The sequence below is a fragment of the Neovison vison genome, chromosome 9 (assembly GCF_020171115.1).
Source record: "Neovison vison isolate M4711 chromosome 9, ASM_NN_V1, whole genome shotgun sequence".
NCBI classification, from domain to species: domain Eukaryota; kingdom Metazoa; phylum Chordata; class Mammalia; order Carnivora; family Mustelidae; genus Neogale; species Neogale vison.
The window spans coordinates 75307183-75329588 of NC_058099.1; the positions used below are offsets into that span (position 1 = coordinate 75307183).

General features: G+C 41.6%; 1 protein-coding gene across 1 annotated transcript in view; it reads left to right on the plus strand.

Moving 5' to 3' along the window:
- The window catches only part of C9H9orf153 (chromosome 9 C9orf153 homolog), a 29491-nt gene extending 13303 nt beyond the window's left edge, over nucleotides 1-16188 (plus strand). Inside the window, exons 3-5 of the mRNA XM_044264158.1 lie at nucleotides 11009-11100; nucleotides 12203-12707; nucleotides 15924-16188. Of these exons, the coding sequence (XP_044120093.1) occupies nucleotides 11009-11100; nucleotides 12203-12707; nucleotides 15924-16153 (827 nt within the window). The 3' untranslated portion in view covers nucleotides 16154-16188. The remainder of the gene's footprint in view (nucleotides 1-11008; nucleotides 11101-12202; nucleotides 12708-15923) is intronic.
- Nucleotides 16189-22406: the final 6218 nt, after the last annotated feature.

Genomic DNA, 22406 nt, shown 5'->3' on the forward strand with positions numbered 1-22406 from the left:
TTGTAGGGAGTTGAGGGCTGGATGCATTCCAGAAAGTGAACCTGGAACTTAGGTGTTCAATTCAGGGAAAGAGCCTTGCTGAAGGTGGTTTCTGTGACCTTGTCATTCTGCTGGAGTATAGTGAAAGGCCATAGAGGCTTGGGGAGCCTGGACAGCACTCCCCACGAGGAGACCTGTGCACTCAGGGAACTCCAAACACCTAACTTCTGCTGCCACCCTGATGTGCCCTGTGCACGTTTCCCCTTGAGGTGCCTGTGATGGGCAGCTGGTGTTCGCAAAACCAAATCTTCCTTCTATAAGACCACTTCGTGGCTCCCCTCTTAAGTGCTTTCTTTGCTGTTTTTTTTTTTTTAATTTTATTTATTTATTTAACAGAGGGAGATCACAGGTAAGCAGAGAGGCAGGCAGAGAGCGGGGGGTGGGGTGGGGTAGGGAAGCAGGCTTCCCACTGAGCAGAGAGCCCGATGTGGGGCTCGATCCCAGGACCCTGAGATCATGACCTGAGCTGAAGGCAGAGGCTTAACCCACTGAGCCACCCAGGTGCCCACTTCTTTGCTGTTTTGTTGTAGTAGTAAGCTTACAGTTCTAACAGCTAACTCCTTTATTGTCATATTGGGTTCAAGAGGGAGAGAGAAAACGCTCCATGTCCAGTTTTATATTAAAAAATATTCTTGGGGTGCCTGGGTGGCTCAGTCAGTCAGGCGTCCAACTCTTGGTTTTGGTTCAGGTCATGATCTCAGGGTTATGAGATGGAGTCCTACATCAGGCTCCGTGCTGGGTGTGGAGCCTGCTTCAGATTCTCCCTGCCCCTCTCCCTTCTACCCCTCCCCCGATTCATTCACCCTTTCTCTCTCTTTCTCTCTCACTCTATTAAAGAAAAAAAATTGAGAATTAAGAACTTTCAAATATTGTTTCAGTATCCTCAGAAGGGCCTATCCCATGACTGAGCACATATAGATACAAGAAGACATAAGGTTATCTCTCTTCCACATATGTGCCTCTTTCTCTTCAAAACAGGAAGTCAGCCATGTCCTAACAGAATTGTTTTGACATTATGAAAGGAATATATGCTTACCATATAAAAACTTTAAGCAAGGGGCGCCTGGGTGACTCAGTGGGTTAAAGCCTCTGCCTTTGGCTCAGGTCATAATCCCAGGGTCCTGGCCCCTCTGCTCAGCGGGGAGCCTGCTTCCTCCTCTCTCGTTGCCTACCTCTCTGCCTACTCTGTCTGATCTCTGTCTGTCAAATAAATAAATAAAAACTTAAAAAAAAAAAAACTTTAAGCAAAATGCACACTATTGATAAAGAGTAGAGGGCAAATCTCCCCGTCTGTCCCCTTCCTATTACCTCTCTTCTGTTGAAATTGGTACATGTCCTTCCAGATGATTTGCTACGAATTGACAACTGTGCTCACATATCCGCTTTATATACAGGGAACGTATTTTAACAATGTGGTTCCCCACACGGCAGCCAGAGCGTTCCTTTACAAATATAAGTCAGAGCCTGTCACAGAGCCTGCAGTGGCTCCCCAGTGCCCTCTGAGCAAAGCCAAAGTCCATGTCTGCCTGCAAGGCCCCCCAGGTGACAGGTGCCCTTGTCCCCCCACTCCCTGTGTTCCACTCCCCTTGAAGCCTGCTCTTCCTCCAGTGAGCCAAGCACATGGCCCTAGCCCTGGCTGGTCTCCTCCTGGAAGCTTCTCCCCTCCAGATATGCTCAGGGCTCACACCTCCTACAAGTCTCTCTCAGATGTCACCTTTCCATTGAGGTCTATCCTGACCACCCTATTTAAAGTTACATCCGGCCCCCAGCACTCCCATTCCCCTTTTGGCCCTTTTATATTTTACTTCCTCTAAGAGCCCTCTGACTTTCAAACTTACTAACTCATTTATTAGCTAGATGATTTTCTGTGTGCCACCCCTTGCTGGCAATGTGAGCTCCGCAAGAGCAGAATTGTTTCTTTTGCTTGTCCGTGTCTCTGTCCCCAGGGCCAAAGCTGTGCCTGCTTGAGAACCAGGTAGGTGTTCAATGAGTTATTTGTAAATGTTTTAGAAATTTTTCCTCATTATTTGCATTCCTTTTACCTTTGTATTCCTAAAGCCTAGTCCAGCAGACCATAGGAACTCTAAGTGTTGGACTGGTGCTATCTTACAGCCAAACACCCAGTCAAGAAGGAAGGAGGGATGGAGAGAGGATTGAGACAGAGAAAGGAAGAAGGAATGGACGCAAACTTCCAGTGAGCGCCACCTAGTGGCGGGATGGCGTCATCAGCTTCTCTGGGCAAAAAAAAACAGACTTGTGGGACTAAGATAAAGTAGTATTTCTTACTTTAAGACTTCTATTTTTTATTTTTTAAGATTTTATTTGTTTACTTTTTAATTAGAGAGAGGGTGCACACATGTACTCTTTGGGTAGGCTCTGGAGAGTGTGTCCTTGAGGACAGGGATGGAAAGAAAGTACATCCTTGGAGACTGGCTCCAAGTATTTGATAGTGACAAGCATTGAAATGCCTATTTAGACAATTTTTTTAAAAAACTGTTTTTCAAGGAAATCCAAGTTCCTCAACCCTCACTACTGAAGCCGATAATGAAAACAAATAATAGAATAATCCTTACAAGTTATTAAGTGGGTATTGTTGTTCCTGATTTTGTCCCTCTGTTCACACTAAGGAGGGAAACAAATCATGTCTCCAGGACAAGACAGCTCCCCTGGGTTGGAGAGGTTGCAGAGGACAAAAGATGCTACTGTAGTGAAGCCCTGTATCAACCTTGGCTTCTGACACTTTCTCATCCCAGGCCTTGCTGGCCCTGCAGGGACTGACCCTCCCAGGGTGAGCTGATTCCTTGAGACAGTAAACCGCCTGTCTGTAAGTGTGCCTTTCCGATGCAAACCAACCAATCCCAACGCCAACCACCTCCTCCATCAGGCTCTCACCCTCTGAGCCACTACCCACTTGCCCTATTCCCCAGGGCCAGGAGTCAGACACCAGAGGACAGCCCCCATGGCCCAGAGTCTGCTGAAATAATCCAAACTGGTTTCTAAACCTCCCGGTCCTGTCCCACCAGTTCCTTCCTGCAGAAACCAGCGGGGGTTCTGGCTCACATTTCCTAGCCCGACCTGCCTCCTGACGGGCCCTGGTGCTTTTCCATCTGGTCCCCCAGGCAAGCTCCCTCTTGGGAACTGTGAGTAACTGTCTTTTCAGTGGCAGTTGTCCCCTGGTCTGTTGGCCTTAGCCTCAGCTTTTCTAGTAATACACTACGCAGTTGACCCTTCAACACCATGGGTTTGAATTGTGTGGGATCCCTTACATGCGGATTTTTTTCAAATTTTCTTATTTAAATTCAATTTAGATAACATAGAGTATATTAGTAGTTTCAGGGATAGAATTTAGTGATTCCTCAGTGGCAGGTAACACCCAGTGCTCATGACATCGAGGGCCTTCCTTCGTGTCCATCACCCAGTTACCCCATCCCCCCGCCCACCTCCCCTCCAGCAACCCTGTTTGTCTCCTACAGTTCAGCGTCTCTTATGGTTTGCCTTCCTCTCAATTTTCATCTTGTTTTATTTTTCTTTCCTTCTCCTGTATTCATCTGTTTTGCTTCTTAAATTCCACCTGTGAGCAAAATCCTATGGTGTTTGTCTTTCTCTGACTGACTTTTTTCGCTTAGCATAATATCCTCCAGTTCCATCCTTATCATTGCAAATGAGGGTTTTTTTGATAAATACAATACAGTGCTGTAAATATATTTCCTCTTCCTTATGATTTTCTTTTCTCTAGCTTATTTTATTGTAAGAATATTGTCTATAATACATATATAAAGTCTGTGTTAATCGACTGTTTTCAACAAAGCTTTTGATCAACAGTAGGCTCTTAATAGTTAAATTTTTCAAGACTCACAAATTACACACGGATTTCTATCTTGGGGTGTGTCAGCACCCCTAATCCTTATGTTGTTCAAGGGTCAACTGTATTTATGAATCAGCCCGCAGGGATGGCACAAGGAAGAGAGGAGTCCTGACTCCTTAGATTCTGTCCCTTGTTGTCTTCCTCCTACAAAGCTGTACCAGCTGCCCTGAATTCAATGCGGCTCCCCCACTTGGAGAAAAAGGGATAGATGCCCCCCAGGCAGGTCAGCTCCACGCCAGACCTGGAGCAAGGAGTCTCAATTTTCTCATGGCATCTTTCCCATTCCCTAGCAGGAGGCCCTGGGGGTATGCTTGTCAGGGCCGGGGGCAGGCTGGGGGGCCGCACATTGAATTCTAGGGTTGAAGCAGAAATGAGAACATGTTCTTGTAGCAGTATGTAAGGGAACAACCATAATGGCCAAAAGCTTACTAGATGAGTTGGTGGACTTTTCATGAGAAATCATTAGTGAAAGAACAAGATGCAAAATGTGATCTCAGTTCTGTGGATCTTTGATACTTATGACTATGCATATATGGCAATATATGATATAGAAATACAGAGAAAATAAATTTAATTATAAGTTTCCCTGATGAAGGAGTTAATGAAAGAAGGTAGGGAAGGGGGAAGGAGCAAAAGGAAATGCAAATAAAAACACACTGAAAGGGAAGCCTGGGTGGCTCAGTAGGTTAAGCCTCTGCCTTCAGCTCAGGTCATGATCTCAGGGTCCTGTGTCTAGCCCCGCATCGGGCTCTGCTCAGCAGGGAGCCTGCTTCCCCCTCTCTCTCCCTCTGTCAAATAAATAAATAAAAATCCTTTAAAAAAACACACTGAAAACTGCATGTGTGACAAGATCATATGTATGCACGATAGCATAATATAAGTAGCATAAAAAAAAAAAAAATCTGAGTTCTTGGGGGCTCCTGGCTGGCTTAGTGGGTAGAGCAGGCAACTCTTGATCTCCGAGTCATGAGTTTGAGCCCCACATTGGGAGATAGAATATACTTAAAAAAAAAAAAAAAAAAAAAATTTCTTTTAAATATTCCTAAGTTCTGAAGTAGGGCTGCGGTTTAACCCAGATTTACTACTACTTAGCCCTGTTATGTCGGGCAAAGTGCTCCTCCCCTCTATACCTCGATTTCCAGATCTGTAAAATGGAGATCATAATTGTGCTTATGTCCGACAGCTGTTGAGAGGATTATATGGAAAAATTCATTTATGCTCTTAGAACCATGTCTGGCACGCATAGTGAGTGTTCACCAAACACTCTGGCTAGCGTTCACAGTCATTACCAACAGTCAGTACCCCCAGTCTGCATGCCCCGGAACCTCTGCTCCCTCTAGCACACAGCTCAGGGCACTGAACTGCTCCATCATCACAGATGCTGAGCCCAAATACTGCCGTAAATTTCTAACCACCCAGGTTGCCTTTAATATGCAGCCCACGGACCACTGCCCCTCTGTTAAACAGTTTCTCTCCAAGCAGATCACAGTATAATTGACCCATTTGGGGAGCTCTGTCTTTTCATTTGTTTCCTTTTTTAAGACAGTTTTATTGGGGTATAATTTACTTACAATAAGATTTACTCCTTTTAGCACACAAGTCAACTGACTTTTAATACATTTACAGAGTGGTTCAACCATCCCTGGAGTCTGATTTTAGGGCTTCTCGTTGGATTTACTTATTTATTTATTTATTTAGAAAGATTTTATTTATTTGTTTGTTTGTTTGCTTGTTTATTTTTATTTTTATTTTTTTATTTGAGAGGGAGAGAGAAAGAGAGAGAGCACAAGCTGGTTGAAGGGCAGAGGGACAAGCAGACTCCTGCTGAGCAGGGAGCCTGCTAAGGGTCTTCATCCCAGGACCCTGGGATCCAGACCTGACAGGAAGGCAGACTTAAGGACTGAGCCGCCCAGGTGCCTCTATTCAGGTCCATTTTAAAAACACTGAAATTCTTTGGAACCATCCCTTGTCTTTCTTTTTATCAGAGCTATGCATTACTCCTTTTGCTGGTGATCCGTTTATGGCTATAGCCTTCTGTTCCACTTTATCATGGGTCTCTCAAAGAGCTTTTCTAGGCCAAAAGCAACTAACAAAGGGAGAGATCAGGGGGTTATGCATGGCTTCAGGAATTTTTTGTGGATCCAGAGCGGAATGAGAATTTCCTCTTCCAAGCCCTTCGACTATTTTTCTATTTTTTTTTCCTAATGAGTTGTTTATCTTTTTCTTAATGGTTTAAAAATCTCTTTATACATCAAATATATTTACCAGAATTGGGCTGGGGAGGACAGAAACCCAAATATAAATGATCATAAGCAAAGGGGAAATTTTGGGCAAACATAACTATAATGCAGGAGGTACATCATTGTGATAGTTTAAAGGAGAGATGGGCCCCACTTTCTCTGCATTTGTCTGCCTTACCTCTGATTTTCTTCTGCCCATTATCTTAATTCTTTTTATTTCTTGTTATTATAAACAATGTAGCATGAAGAGCTTGGTTCATAATTTATAAACTTGGCCAACAATTTTTGCAGGAAAAATTTCAAGAAACTCAACTGTAGAGTCATAAAAAAACATTTTTTTTTGAATGTTAATAGATATTGCCATATTGCCAAGAAGGCTGTATTCTTCCAGGTGTTCTATAAGCTTGCCTCTTTTCCAAACAGCTCATCAACATGAAATAATTTTAATGTTTTTATCTTTGCCATTTTGGAGTCTTAACTGTATTCTTAACTTACCTATACCTCCATCCCCAGTTTGTAAGGTGGGGCTGATAATAGCATCTAGTCATTTTCATGAATATCAAGTTAGTTAATACATTAAAGAACTCAGAGCGGTATCTGACACATTGTAAACACTGTATCTATTTGCAGTTATTATTTTCCTTGACATTATGTGGTTCCATGTCTGTCATTCTTACTACTTTTTCAGTTACGATAATTATCATGGGCCTTTCATTTAGCAAAGTTAAAAAATTATACCTTTTAATATTTTGTTCTGTTTTCTTCTTTAGTAGGAGCAAGTATATGTATGTTGGTTCTTTACTATTTTTTTTATAATTATCATCTTCTATGCAGCCCTAAAGCCTTTGTTCTTTTTTTCCCCCCAATATATTCTATTGTCTTATCCCTTCTTTTTCATAGAACCCATATTTTATTTTCTCTCAGCGCATGGAGAATTTTTTTAAAGATTTTTTTTATTAAGCTTTTTATTTTAATTCCCATATTGTTAATGTAGAGTGTACAATATAGTGATTCAACAATTACTGAGAGCATGGAGAATTTTGATTATAAAATTGTCTTGTTTTTTTGAGTAATTTATCCATAAACTAAGCATTTCAAAATTATTATGACAAATTGCAAACAAAAGTAGAATTGCAAAAAATGTGGAGATAAGAACTTAATTTAAAAATTGAAGGAAAAGTAGAAAAATATCATAAATTCCAATGAAACAGTTACACGATTGTCAACCGTGGTTCCATGCTTTGTCTTAGAATATCCTTAACCTAGATTTTACTTGTTTTATACTTCTCCTCCAGTGTGTTTTTGTCCTATGTTGTGACATCTATTTAGCATACTGGATCCTTTCTGTTAGGTCCGTTATTAAACGAAACGAGACTGAGACAAAGTGAAAGTTATTTAAAGCTTTATTTTATGATAAGTATTAGAAGTTAGACTGATCTGGCAGGGGAATGAGACTGAAACAAAGTCAGTTATGCAAAGCTCTATTCTATGCTAAGCATTAGACGTTAGACTGATTGGGGCACCTGGGTGGCTCAGTGGGTTAGGGCCTCTGCCTTTGGCTCAGGTCATGATCCCAGGGTCCTGGGATGGAGTCCCGCATCGGGCTCTCTGCTCCGCGGGGAGTCTGCTTCCTCCTCTCTCTCTGCCTGCCTCTCTGCCTACTTGTGATCTCTGTCTGTCAAATAAATAAATAAAATCTTAAAAAAAAAAAAAAGAAGTTAGACTGATTGATCAGGGGAACAAGACTGAAACGAGGTCAAAGTTATACAAAGCTCTATTCTACGCTAAGCATTAGAAGTCAGACTGACCAGTCAGGGCCATCTCTGAAGAGAGCGACCACCCCCAGCTTACAGGCTCAAGAACTGACCGGTCAGGGCCGCCTCCGAAGAGGGCGACCCCTCCCCATCTTACAGACTACCTTTTATAGAGCAAAAGTCTGGCCACACATAGGTGGCCAATGAGATTGTAGTCATGTTAGGTCACACGCAGGTGGCCAATTGAATTACAATTTACCCTATAGTAGCTGTTTGACCCAACCTATTTCTCTGGTCACAATTAGTGCTCAAGGTTGGCGCTACATTCTTTGGTGGTTAGGGAAAAGTATGTGTGTTTCTTACTGATTGGATGTCTCCACCTGGCCCGACTCGTCCTTGTATTCTGGGCTCTGTTATCAGGAACTGGCTGACCTGGCCTTGTATTCTGGGCTCTGTTATTAGGAACTAGCTGACCATATTTTACTGGTTTCCCAGACTTGCTTCTCAGTAAGTTCCTCTGGGGGGAAGGGGGCAGGGTCAGTTTAAGTTTTACTGCACAAACAACAAAATGGCTTTTAACCAAGGTGGAGTCGCTCTGGCTAAATAGGCCCTTACACTTTCCACTATCATTAATCGTTCAGTATCATTCAGTATTTCCCTGGAAATTGTTTTTCTCCATCTTAGGTAAATTTTCTGTTAATATATTTTTTTAAATTTTTTATTTATTTAAATAATCTGTGTGTGCAAACTGGGGCTTGAACACATGATCCTGAGATCAAGAGTCACACGGTATTCTGACTGAGCCAGCCAGGTGCCCGGATGTCTGAGACACATATGAAAATGTTCACGGATTATAAAGGCAAAGCTCAGTGGATTTCTATCAGTTACACACAAGTAGCATTCAGATCAAGTAAACAAAATATTACCAGAGCTGTGGAACTCTCATGTTCCAGTACGGACCCCTCCCAAGGTAAACGCTATCCTGACTCCTAACCTTATAGATTGTTTGCTTATATTTGAGTGTTACATACATTGTAACATAAAGTACAGAATCCTATGCTGAAGAGTAGTCCACTGTAAAATGAAAAAGCACAACTTATCCTTAATACTGTGGTTGGGCATTGGGTTTGTTTGACCTCTCATTCATTTAGGATGCTGAAGTTGTTTTCAGTCTGTTGCTGTTACAAACAAAGTTGTTGCCGTGAATAACCTCAGTTATGTTTCATTGGCATCTATGGAAAGGTTTTTCAAATGTAAGAATAGATATTTAGGAGTAGGAATCCTAGGTTCAGAGACTATATGCATTTGTAGTTTTCCCTCACAAGCAACCTTGCCCTACTGCTAGAAGATTCTTTACTTCTGAAGTCCATTCTTCTCTTGGCTGCTTGAAGTCCATCAGTCAACTGATAGTTCTCTCAAGAAGGACTCATGGGAACAATATTTCCTGAGTTCTTGCAAGATCAACATTTTTTCTTGAGCTTTTATTCTTTCTTTTCTTTTTCTTTTTCTTTTTCTTTAAAGATTTTATTTATTTATGTGACAGAGAGAGAGATCACAAGTAGGCAGAGGCAGGCAGAGGAGGGGGGAACAGGCTCCCCCCTGAGCAGAGAGCCCAGTGTGAGGCTCGATCCCAGGACCCTGAGATCATGACCTGAGCTGAAGGCAGAGGCTTTAACCCGCTGAGCCACCCAGGAGCCCCAGGCTTTTATTCTTTCAAACATAGCTTGGATAAATAGAAAAAAATCCTTGGCTCAAACGTTGTTTTTGTGTGTGTGTGTTTTTGTCTGACTGTTGCTATAGATAAAACTAAGGCTTCTTTTCTTTTTTTCCTGAAACTCAATTACTTTACTAGAATATGTTTTAGTGCTAGCCATTCTAATATATTTTTTTGTTTTTATTTTTTTTAAAGATTTCATTTATTTATTTGACAGAGAGAGGTCACAAGTAGGCAGAGGCAGGCAGAGAGAGAGGGGGAAGCAGGCTCCCTGCTGTACTGAGACCTGGATGTGGGGATCGATCCCAGGACCCTGAGATCATGACCTGAGCTGAAGGCAGAGGCTTAACCCACTTAGCCACCCAGGCGCCCCATCCATTCTGATATTTTAATAGACAGATTCAAATCCTTAATTCCAGGAAAATCTTCCTGAATTTTAATTTTAAATATTTTTCTATTCTATGATTTAGGGTTTTTTCTTATGGGGTAACCAGTTCAATATTTTGCATCTCCTTAGTCTATCTTTCATAACTATCATTTTCTCTCCAAATCATTTTTAACAGTCTTATTAACAAACAATTCACACACCATTAAATTCTTTCAAAGAGCACAGTTCAATAATTTTAAGTATATTCAGAGAGTTGTGCAACCATCACCCAATCAATTTTAGAATTTTTATCAACCCCCCAAAAAAACCCAGATTGATTAGCAGTTCCCCATTCCTGCATGCCCCCCAGCCTTAAGCTAGTTCCTGTTAATGTACTTCCTGTCTCTATGGATTTGCCTATTTTATAAATTTTATGTCAATGCAATCATACAACATGTGGCCTTTGGTGAATTGCTTATTTCACTTAGCCTAATTTTTCAAGGTTTATCATGCTATAGCATATATCAGAACTTCATTACTTGTCATCCATGAATAGCATTCATTTTGTTTTATTTATTTATTTTTAAAGATTTTATTTATTTATTTGACAGACAGATCACAAGCAGGCAGAGAGGCAGGCAGAGAGAGAGAGAGCAGAGAGCTGAGCGGAGAGCCCGATGCGGGACTCGATCCCAGGACCCTGAGATCATGACCTGAGCCAAAGGCAGAGGCTTAACCCACTGAGCCACCCAGGAGCCCCGGATTCTTTTAATTAGTATTAAATGCCAGAGCATATAGGTCATATACGAATTTGTTTCAGAGAAAATATTTGGTTGGCATGTAGTCATTTGATAGACCTATGGTAAGAAGAGATCAAAAGAAAACTTAAAATGGTATAAAATTTTAACAAGTGTCCCACTTACAAAGTTCTGGGCACGTAAAAAGCGTTATCCATGCCCCACCCTCCTGCCCTGTACTTGGCTGGATCGTTCATCTTTCACTCTGTCCCCTCTTCTACTGCTTTCTCAGGAATCAGAGGACAAAGTCCCCTCACGATGTTTCTTAGTAATGACACCAGTCCGGAGGAAGGCGGGGCGGCGGCGGAGTCTCCCGGGTGTTCGGTAGGTGCTTATAATTCTGCAGGACTCCACAGGGCAAACGATATTCAAAAATTGTGACAGTTTGGGAAAAAAAAAATTGTAACAGTTTGAGCTACCGCAATCCCTGGTGATGTTCCGGTGGGGGGGGGGCAGGGAATACAGACATTCCCCTTCATCGACAGACTGATGCTCTTTGGTTACAGTGAAATGCAGCGTTTCCAGGGCAGGTGCGTGTGAGAGCTAAGCTCCACGATAAGGGCCGTCCTTTGAAAGGCCATTCTCCCACCTGGGCCCACTTGGTATTTGTTGCTCTGGCACAGAACGGCCTAGGAGTGAAGGGAAAGTGCCCTGGGCTGATGACCCAAATTTGGGCTCTCACTTTGGCCTTTCTGGTCTTCCAGTTGAATGGCCCAAGAACTTCCTTAGGAATATCGGAGTTGGTAGGCAAGGTGCCGGAGAAAATGAGATTTTATTCCTTCAGTATAGGATTTTGGATAAGGAAGGTATTCTAAGGAATTCTTTATTGTTTTCTCTGCCAACAACTATTCCTAAACACTCCGCCAAGTTAACTCTTTGCTTTGGTAAACTATCCCAATGAATAGGGACTGTTAGAGCTTCCTTTGCATTGCATTCCGGAACATTCTGAGCCCTTTGGACACTGGGATGAAGCTTTGATATCTGTATTATCTGGCTCTCTTTTTTCCTCAGAAGAAATGTAGCCTTAATAAAAAAAGAAAAAGAAAGGAAGAAAGAAAAAGAAAAAGAAAGAAACAAAGCCTTACTCCAAACAAAGGCCGTAAGCCTCCACAGCTCGCTCTCTTGCTCTCTCTCTCCATGGCAGCCCATCATACTTTACGTTGGGAAGATCTTACAGACTTTCCCATCCAAGTCTAACGGGCCGTTTCATGGTTTAAGTGATGCGTCTAATAATACCCCTTTCTGGGAATGACTATGAGATTTGACATTGCCACTCTTAACTCAGGTTCATTAGGCAGAGATACCTTCCAAAGACAAATGCTTCTGTTTTCATGGTTCCTTGGTATCCTTTTGTTCCAGTGTTTGTGAGTCTACCGGTTACATTTTCATCCAGTCTCCTGACTTCCCGCCTTTTTCCCTCCCGCAGCTGCCAGAATTGTATGCTTCTGTCGAGGACTTTATTAAGGAGAGCAAGAAATCAAATCTCCCCAAAACTCACAGTATTTCACCGAACAAAGCACAGAAAATGCTTAGTCAAAACCTGAATGCCATGTCAGTTAGTGGAACCGACGACGTGAGGGAAGGAGACGCCCAGCCTCTTTTCGTGTGCAAGGTGGTGAGAAGAGAGGAGGAGAAACCAGACTCTATGACCGAAATCCTGTACCGAAGCTTGTTGACACCCTCGCTGTCTCCGGTAGAGAGACTCACCAAATCCCAGCAGAGGCTCTTCCGGCATGGGATTCCTCCTCCCGCACACACTTTTCCCTATGAGATTCTCATCGAACACTCCAAATCCTCATCACCAGTCCCTGTCCCCGTAAAGGAGAAGACTCAGGGTGCCAACACATTAGGCATGCTGGGCATTTCCAGGATCAGGCCAGAAAATTTTGTCTTTGCAGACAGAATTGCTAAGTACTTCTTAGTTAATCCAGGTAATCTAAACAGATGAGGCTATGTGGGGGGAAATTCGTGGAAATCTTATTGCAACATTTACTTAGGTTATGAGAGCTGGAATAGTCAAATGGTGACCTATGGGAATCTTGCAGTTCTGGGACTCGTGGCTGATGTGCCTGCTGCCTACAGTGCCAATGGGAAGTAGAGAAAAGAGACTGGAACATTCCAGTCTCACAAAGGTGTATTTTGGGTGTGATACTTAAAGTCACTTTTCTAATATTAGCTAGTTAAACCTGGACTCTAAGTCACCCATAACTATTATGAACTTAGCCAATTGTTTACTGAATAATGGCTTATTTTTCTAAAGTATCTTGGCTTTAGTGCAATTGAGAGGGGGTATTTTTAGATATTTTTTCGGGAACTCCTACCCTTTCATTATTGAGACATCTCTACAAACAACGAGAGGAAACTCCTCCCTTCATTTCTGACACTTTAATAGGAAGATGTTCTTTAAAAAAAAAAAAAACTATTTAGAAAAAGTTGAAAATATATAAAATATATGATGGTGAGTTTCAATGAGAAGGGGGTGTCTTATAAGGTCTTCATTTTCCTTAACTTGAGGGAGGTAATAATTTGTCATTCTAGGTAGCTGTAAAAAATAGATTAAGTCAATTATATGAAATATTTGAACCTTCCTGAAGTAGGTTCTTGACTCAAGATAAAACCATTTGCACAGCAAATATTTTGACAGCACCATTTTTATACTAAAAGTAGTGGGAGAGTCAGAGGAACAAATTCAAAGGCATAGATTGATTACTCTGCTCCTATTTGGTCCAAGATGTCAGAACAGTCTTTGCTATAACTCCCCACACTGATGTCTTGACAGAGTCTAATGCAGGTTTCAGATCCTTTGATAGAGTCATACTTTGTGTGTTCTGGAGCTCAAGCAGGAGTAGAAATCAGGGCAATTGTAGGAATGGCCTCGCTAATCCACAGAAGTGCATGAGGTAAAGTCTGGAACCAGAAAGGAAAAAGTATGGAAAATATTAGGAATTAATTAGTCCTGCCAAAGAGCCTATTGAAAAAGTGCTGAGGGCTTTGGATATCTGATAGGGATGTTTATGGTTTTGCCATCGACGGAGCCAAATTGCCCTTTATTACCAATGTATGGCTTGTCTTCTTGCTACATAACTTCTAGAGGTCTCTCTTGTGGCCTTCCAGACTCTGTTGGGGTTTCTTCTCTGTCTTCATGACCTCATTTCCTCAGATCCTATAGGCAGAATTTCAAGTACACATCCTGTCTATTCAAGGAATATGCAGGAAGCCAGGTGTAGGCATCCATATGGAGACCATCCAGTAATCTCTTAGGTTTAATTGGTATTGCAACAATTCATCTTTTACTCTCCTATATTATCCGCTTTACTATCATTTTATCAGCCAGCCAGTCCCTAAAGTATTCTCAGCCACATGGACTTTAGGGATATTGGTATACCAAAGAATATTATAGAACATATCCTTACGAGCATCAAGCACTGGGGAAGGAAAAGAGAATGGGTGCTACCATTTTGTCCTTCTATCATATCAGCTCCTCTTGCTCAGGCTGAATACTGTGGGACTATGTAGGTTAGGAATGTGTTTGACCAAAAATGACAGAGAAACCAAATAAAGATAATTTTTCTTATGTACTTAGAAGTCTGGAGGCAGACAGACAAATGTTGGAGAAATGCTTTTGCTCTTGTCAAGGACCCAGGCTCCACCGGCTTTTTGTGTACGGCTTTTGTCTTCATGGTCAAAAGATACTTCCTTCACCTCCAGTTACTATGGCCACATTCCAGGCAGCAAAAGGGGGCTAAGAAGAAGGGCCACATTGGCTCTTTGTGTCCTCTTTTAATAGGGAAGCCAAACTTCCTCAGAACACTCCTCCAGTGACTTCTCCCTACACCTCATTGGTCAGAACTGTGTCCAAGAGCCGCCCCTTACTGCTGGGTGGCGAATAGAGATCTTAGCTTTTCATCCTCTATGGTAGAGGAAGACAGAAGAGGACTGCAGTGGGTATGCAGTGAGCCAACTATCTATAGTGTTTACCACAGATCACAGCATAAAGCTCTGTAGTAATCAAAGTCATCAGTTTTGTGGGCATCTCTTGTTAAATTCATCCTTCTGTTCCTTCTGTAACTAGATCTCTCAATGCCAAGTCTGCTAAAATCTTGTCAAATTCCTGACACTTGGTAATTGCCCTTAGGGAGACATTGTTGACCACCAGTGTTCGACACCAAAAGCTTGCTGCAGTATCTGTTCCCCTAGGGAAGGTAGGAACTCAGGGGACAGTCCCTGGCCCCAGTCTCCTACTTGAAGCACTTACAGAATGTATACTGAAACTTGGGCCCTTCCAGGACAGGGTTGGAAGTCTGATTGGTGCAGGGAACATCTCTGGACCATAGCGGATCTGCTCAAGTATCACCATACAGGGAGAATGATAAGAGAGAATTAAACCAGCCCTCCTGCTTGTTTGCTGTATCCATTATTCACCTTCTGTTCCTCAAACTCCTTGACTCTTGGGCCTCTGGTTTTACACTCAAGTCTCTACCTCACGCCTTGCTCTTTTTTTGTTGCTGTTCTTTTTTGGGGAGGGAGATGGTTTACATTTTGTTTAGTCATTAAAGAAACTGAAAGGAAGGGAAAGAGAAATGACAGCTGAGTAAGAGAATATGCAGTGTATCTTGGCCTGACTTTCCATGGTTCATTGGCTTCTTGAAGGGATTATAATTACTAGCGATGCCCCAAGTTGGTGGGTCCTGAAAGAGTAGCTAGCCACGGCCCTTTATACCCAGGGCTTAAACCAGCATCTTGGAAGAAATGACACTAACAACCTATGGACTTCTGATGAATCTTTGTCCTTGTTTTAAACACTCATCAGGATCCTTTTCTCCTCTCTCTCGATCTCTTGATCTCAGTGCTCTGTAGATCTCTCCATTTGTCCATTATTATCCAGGCACTGAATGAAACTCCTCCACCTGCTAGTGTCTGCTCCAGCCCAGTTAGCCAGGCCCACCCAGCTCCCCATTTGGAGGAGGGTTTTAGACAGATGAACACCATAGGTGCCTGCTTCATTTGTAAAGCTCTAGAAACAGCTTTCTACCAAAAGGGAGAGATTCAAGTTCATCAAAGTTTCATTCTGTCCAAGAAGCATCTCTGAATAACTGAAGGTTAAATAACACCTTCATGTAATTCTTTGAAAATGTGATTCTTTGCAGAGAAACAATTCATGGATCTAAGGGATCTGGAATGGAGATACTACAAGGGGCTCACGTCATGGAAGCACGGTACTAAAGATCCATTCATAGACATAAAATACGACAGTGAGAAGAGATTTGTGGACAGCCAGCAGATGCCTGGTGTCATTTGCCCCCCTGTAGTTTGTAGGTCTTTATTCATTTACCCTCAGGTTGATTACCCCCCCAAAATGCGGCTTCTTCTTAAATGAAATATGTTGTTTATTAAAATACTTTGGACATGGGTTTTGTTTTTGAACTTATATGTGAAAAGTAAAGAAGCAGATGGGACATAGGAACCAAGTCTATACAATATTGATGTAAAATCCAAAATTAAACCATTATTATGGGGAATAAGATTCAGATTGATCTGCTTCTATAAGACCAACCAGGTTTGGACCCGTGAAGCCTGTTGGGACCAGAGCTGAGGCAAATCTAGATCATGTGAAAAGTTAAGGACACCTCTGAAGGAGAACCAGGCAAGAACAGCTCTTTAAAATGTTCTACACACGTGAAGAAGTGTATTATCTTTTTAAAAGGTTGATAAATTTGACAAATCAAAGAATGAATCCCTGAGGATGTAGAGATCAGTCTGAGAACTCAAAAATAATATGCTAACTGCTGAAAGACATGAGGAAGGAAGTAACATTTACAGAACAAGAACAGGAAGATTTGAAAAAAAAAATGGAAATCTTGGAAGTGAAACATAATTATTGGAAGTAAAAACTAATCATAATAACCATCAATAAATTATCTGAATGGGTACTGGATGTATCTTAAGAGAGAGGATTAATTCTGAAGGAAGGATCATGGCGAGTAGAATGAGAAGTTTAGAAGTATATTCAGTGGAAGTTGCAAAAGAAACCAGGGTGTGAACGGCGATGTTTGAAAATGAAAGGACCGATAATTTTCCAGAAATGAAATGAATGAAAACTGGAATGGAAAAACCTCACTGAATGATTGGCAAGAAAATAAAAATAACTTTCTATCCAGAAACCCCATCGCGTAACTGCACCACAGTAAGGAAGGAAGGAAAAAACAGCTTACGAAAGAGAGGTTGAGGGATTGCGTGGACAGAAGTGACAGATTCCGTTAACAATACACTCAAAATGCTGAAGGAAAGCACTGGGCAGCCGGAAATTCACCAGTCAGCCAGATGCTCTTCAAAGAGCAGGGTTAAATTAAATACTTTTTTTTTTTTTAAATGTAAAAGCCAACTTGTTTACCACCCACAATCTCTTACTGGAAAAACCACTAGGAAAGTATGTACTCTAACAAGAACCCAGGGGGAGTCCAAGATATAATGCTGAGCAAGTGAATGATCAATAATATATGTGTATAAAAAATAATAATATATGTGTATGATTGTGTAGATACTAAAATATATTTCTGGAATCGTGTCCCCAATATTTTATTTAGAAAACTTGCTTCCATTTGGGGCACCTGGCTGGTTTATTCAGAGAAGTAAGCAACCCTTGACTTTGGGGTTGTATGTTTGAGCCCCACAGTGGATATAGAGATTACCTAAAAATTAAATCTTTTAAAAAATTTTTTAAAAAGAGGGGTGCTTAGGTGGCTCAGTCAGTTAAGCATCTGCCTTTGGCTCAGGTCATGATCTCAGGGTCCTGGGATGGAGCCCGGTGTTGGGCTCCCTGCTCAGCGGGGAGCCTGCTTCCCTTCTCCTCTTGTTCATGCTCTCTGTGTCTCTCAAAGAAATAAATAAAATCCTAAAATAAAATAAAACAATAAAAAATTTCTAAATAAAGAAAATTGGCCTACATTTAAGTCATTAATCTATAGTTTCTTTCTTTGGCACTATTTTTTAAAATCAGATTTTGCCTGTGTGCCTGGGTGGCTCAGTTGATTAAGCGACTGCCTTCAACTCAGGTCATGATCCTGGAATCCTGGGACTAAGTCCCACATCGGGCTCCCTGCTCAGCAGGGAGGCTGTTTTCCCTTTTACCCTCCCCCACTCATGCTCTCTCTCTTTCTGTCTCTCTCATTCTCTCTCTCAAATAACTAAAATTTTCAAAAAAAAAATCAAGTTTTGCCTTCAGCATAGTGGATATCTTCAGCAGGTGAAACTCTCTAGAAATGAGCACGAGGGGAGTTTCTAGGGTGCTCATAGTATTCTGTTTTTTCTTTTTTTTTTCCTTTCTTTTCCCTTGTATTCTGTTTTTTTATGTGTGTGCCCAAGTGTGCTAAGCATGCAGAAATTCCCCCAGCTATGTTCTCACAACTATAAAGTTTTCTTCATGCATCTTATAGGTTTTTTTTTTAAGTTTTAAAGTTGTGTGACATTCATAAAATGAATGGGGGGTTTCATCTTATGTGGGAAACTATAGCTACTTACATATTGGAAATATTTATTATTTAAAATCTAGCTAGAACTCAGCTATAAAACCATTTAGTCCTGACCTCTTTCTTCCCATTTTTACTATGAAAATATTTAAACCATCATAAAAATAAATAAAATTGTGTAATGAACCTACATATACTCATCACTTAATTCAATACTTACTAAGATTTTCCCACGCTTAGTTCATCTATTCCTTTTGTTATTGGGTCTGCTGTGTCAGCTGCAGTATTTTACTTTTTTTTTTTTTTTTAAGATTTTATTTATTTATTTGACAGACAGAGATCACAAGCAGGCAGAGAGAGACAGAGAAGCAGGCTCCCTGCTGAGCAGAGAGACCAATGCGGGGCTGGATCCCAGGACCCTGGGATCATGACCTGAGCTGAAGGCAGAGGCTTTAACCCACTGAGCCACCCAGGCACCCTGGCTGCAGTATTTTAAAGTTTTGGTTTTTTTTTTAAGTCATCTCTATACCCAATGTGGGGCTTGGACTTACAGCCCTGAGATCAAGAGTCTCAGCCTCTACCAACTGAGCCAGCCAGACACCCCTGCTGAAGTATTTTATTTCTTAAAGAGATTTATTTACTTATGGGGGGCGGGGCGGGTAAAGAGGGGCAGAGGGAGAGAGAATCCTGAAGCAGACTCCCTGCTGAGTGCCGAGCCTGATGCAGGGCTAGATCGTGACCATGGGATCCTGACCTGAGCCAAAATCAAGAGTCGGCTACTTTACTGACTGAACCACCCAGGCGCCCCCTTGCTGAAGTATTCTAAAGCAATTTCTTAGGCTTCCTATCTAAGATACCATCCTTACATGCTTTCGTGTGCTTCTCAGAAAAAATATGGACATTTTCTTTCATAACCATGAAGTCATCATTATATCAGGAAAAGTCAACAGCTATTCCTCAGTACCATTTTTTTTTCCATATTCTAAATCCCCTTATTGTCTCAAAACCTACCTTTGTCTATCAGGATCCAAGCAAAGTCTAAAGACTGCATTTAGTTATTCGGTCTCATAAAGTTCTTTTAAGCTAGAGCAATTCTTCCTTTGTTTCATTTTGGTTTTTGGTTTTTCTGTTTTTTTTTCCATGCAGTTGACTCACCAAGGACCTAGGTCTACTGGCCTGTAGATGTTCACACAAACTAGATTGTATCCTCATGGTGTCATTTAACTTCTTCCATTATCCATATTTCTTGCAAATTGGATGCTTTCTAAAAGCTTGATTATCTTTCATAGAACACTTTGTTAGGTGATGCTGTGTCCTTCAGATGGCATCACAACAGAAGTGAGTAGTAATCTGGTTGTTGCTTTTTTAGTGATTATGGGATTGAGTCGTGGATTCAGGTGGTGACCCATCAACATCTCATTTAATGGCTTCCAGCACTGAGGATGATGGTCGGTATTCTCCTCAAGGTTCCCAGTGATCTCCACCTCCTGGTAGTCACACCCTGTGTACTGCCTTCCCTTGAGTCTAGGCAGGACTCATGACTTGCTTCTATGAATAGAATGTAGCAGAGATGCTGGGATGTCACTTCTAGATTAAGTTACAAAACAACTGGATTCTGTCTTGTAAGTCACAAAAATGTGGGTTGTATCTTGGATTCCCTCACTTGCCCTCCCTTGCTAGCTCTTAGGGAAGCCAGCTACCATCTTCTGATCTGCCCTGTGGAGAGGTCCATGGGCAAGTCACCCGTGTATCTCTGGCCAACAGCCAGCTGAGCGTAGGGGACCCGCCGCCCATAGCCATATGAGTGAGCCTGGGAACAGACCCTTCGCCTGTCATGACTAGAGATGCCTGTGGCCCAGCTGACCACCTGCAACCTAGTGGGGGACTCAGAGCCAGGGGCACCCAATTAAGCCAGACAGGGATCCCTGACCCCCAGAAATTGTGAAATAATGTTTGTTTTAGGCTGCTACATGTTGGGCTGCTCTGTTATTCAGCCATAACTAACGAACACAGAGATCTTTGCTTGGATTAATTATTTTCATTGTATTCATTGATGATTTTCTAATTCCGTTGTTAATTTCACATTTATTAATCAGGAATCATTTGTAAATGATTTTCTTCATCAAGTAGGGCTGTTGAACAACACTGAAATATATAAAAATTTTTGTATATTATGTATTATTTGTATATATACAAACATTTGTCTGTACAAACAAGGAGGTTTCCTTCTATAGTTTCCAATTTTCAGATTAAGGTGTCGATGTTCTAGTTACTTTCAAGGGTCACCAAAAAAGTGTTTCTCTCTTTCTCTCTTTTTAAATAACACTGTGGACTTACTGATGTTTGTTTTGTCTTTAATGAGCTTTTTATTTATTTATTTTTAATTTAAAAGATTTTATTTATTTACTTACTTATTTATCTGACAGGGAGAGAGAGAATAAGCAGGAGGAGAAGCACGGAGAGGGAGAGGGAGAAGGAGACTCTCCATGGATCAGGGAGCCCAACATGGGGCTTTGATCCCAGGAGTCGGAGATCATGACGGCCAATCGGCAGGCGGCCGATTAACTGACTGAGCCACCCAGCTGCCCCTTTAATAAGCTTTTTAAAAAATGAGATCACACAGAAAATGCAAGTTTGATAATTACAGCACACTGAACATACCCCTGGAAGCAGCCCAGGTTATGAAACAGAACACGCCTACAGCCTCTCTCCTAATCATGACTCCATCCCTGCCCTCCAGAGGTGGCCAGCATGTATCCTGGGTTCATTTTATCTATTTTTGCACTGTTTTATACAAATGTAAGCACACATTTGAACATGTATAGATTGTGTGTGCACATGTATAGAATGTGCAGATTCTCTTGTATCTAGCTGCTTTCAACATCATGTTTATAAGAGGCATGTCTGATCTATGTGCAGTTTGCAGTCATTTTCATTGCTGCTCAGTATTCAATTGCATGAATACAGCCCAATTTATTTATCCAGCCTGCTGTGCATGAACATTTGGGTCATTTGCAGTTTAGGGTTATCACAACTGAGGCCTTGCAATGCCACTGGCCATTAAGCAAGGTTTGTTTGCTAGAGAAGACCCCCAGGACTTAAGGTCTGGATGTACAAGTCTCCAATTTATTGCAGGAAAAGGATCTATTATGGCAAAACATTAAAGTAAGGATATGCATCACAGATGACAGCAAGGGGTCCAGAGAGACCAGACCCAGGCCCGAATTGTCCTTCCCTTGTAAGGACCATACTGAACACACTCATTTTCTCCATTCAGGAACCAATGTGTGCATGGAAGTCTTTAGAATTAGGGAGTATGAATTGGAGTCTTTGTTTTTTATGTTTTGTTGGTCAAGTAGGCGTATTCTTGCTCCGTAAACAGCAACTGATAGTCTCATGGAAACAGGTGAGAATCGTTAATATCACTCTTATCAACAAGCCATGTTGAAAAGGTGGTACAAACCACCCCCAAACGACTTAGACCTGTGATTACAAAGCCACACTACAAATCAGTAGGTTTCATGCCTTGGCCGGAGGTCACTGTGATGTGGGACCTTTAGCAATAGAGCTTGGGCTAATTGTAGGTCTACTGGAGTTAAACCGCACAGCCCTGTTGCTATGAAGTCATGTTCCTGTCTTCTGATACACGTGCGCACACCTCTACGGTGGAATTGCTAGATTCTAGAGTCTGAAGATATTCAGCGTTAGCAAACAATGTAAAACATTTTTCCAGAATTGGTGCTACCAAGTTCCAACACTATCAGCGGAGTATATGGAGTCTCACTGCTTTCTAAGACTGTACTGTTGACCTTTTAAGTTTGAGTCGTTCTAGGTGTAGGTGTAGTGATATTTTATTATATTTTTATTACACTATTCCTGCTTACTTGTGAGGTGAGACCTTTTTCATTTGCTTACTGACCAGATTTTGTGACTATGTTGCCCTTTTTTTTTTCCTAACTGATGTGTCAGAAATCTTCATTCTGATATGAATTCTTTTGTAGATGCATTTCAGATACCTTCTCCAATTCCCTGCATTGCCTTTTAATTTTCTTAATAGTGTCTTTAAAAAAATATATATTTTATTTATTTATTTGATAGAGATCACAAGTAGGCAGAGAGGCAGGCAGGGAGAGAGGAGGAAGCAGGCTCCCTGCCAAGCAGAGA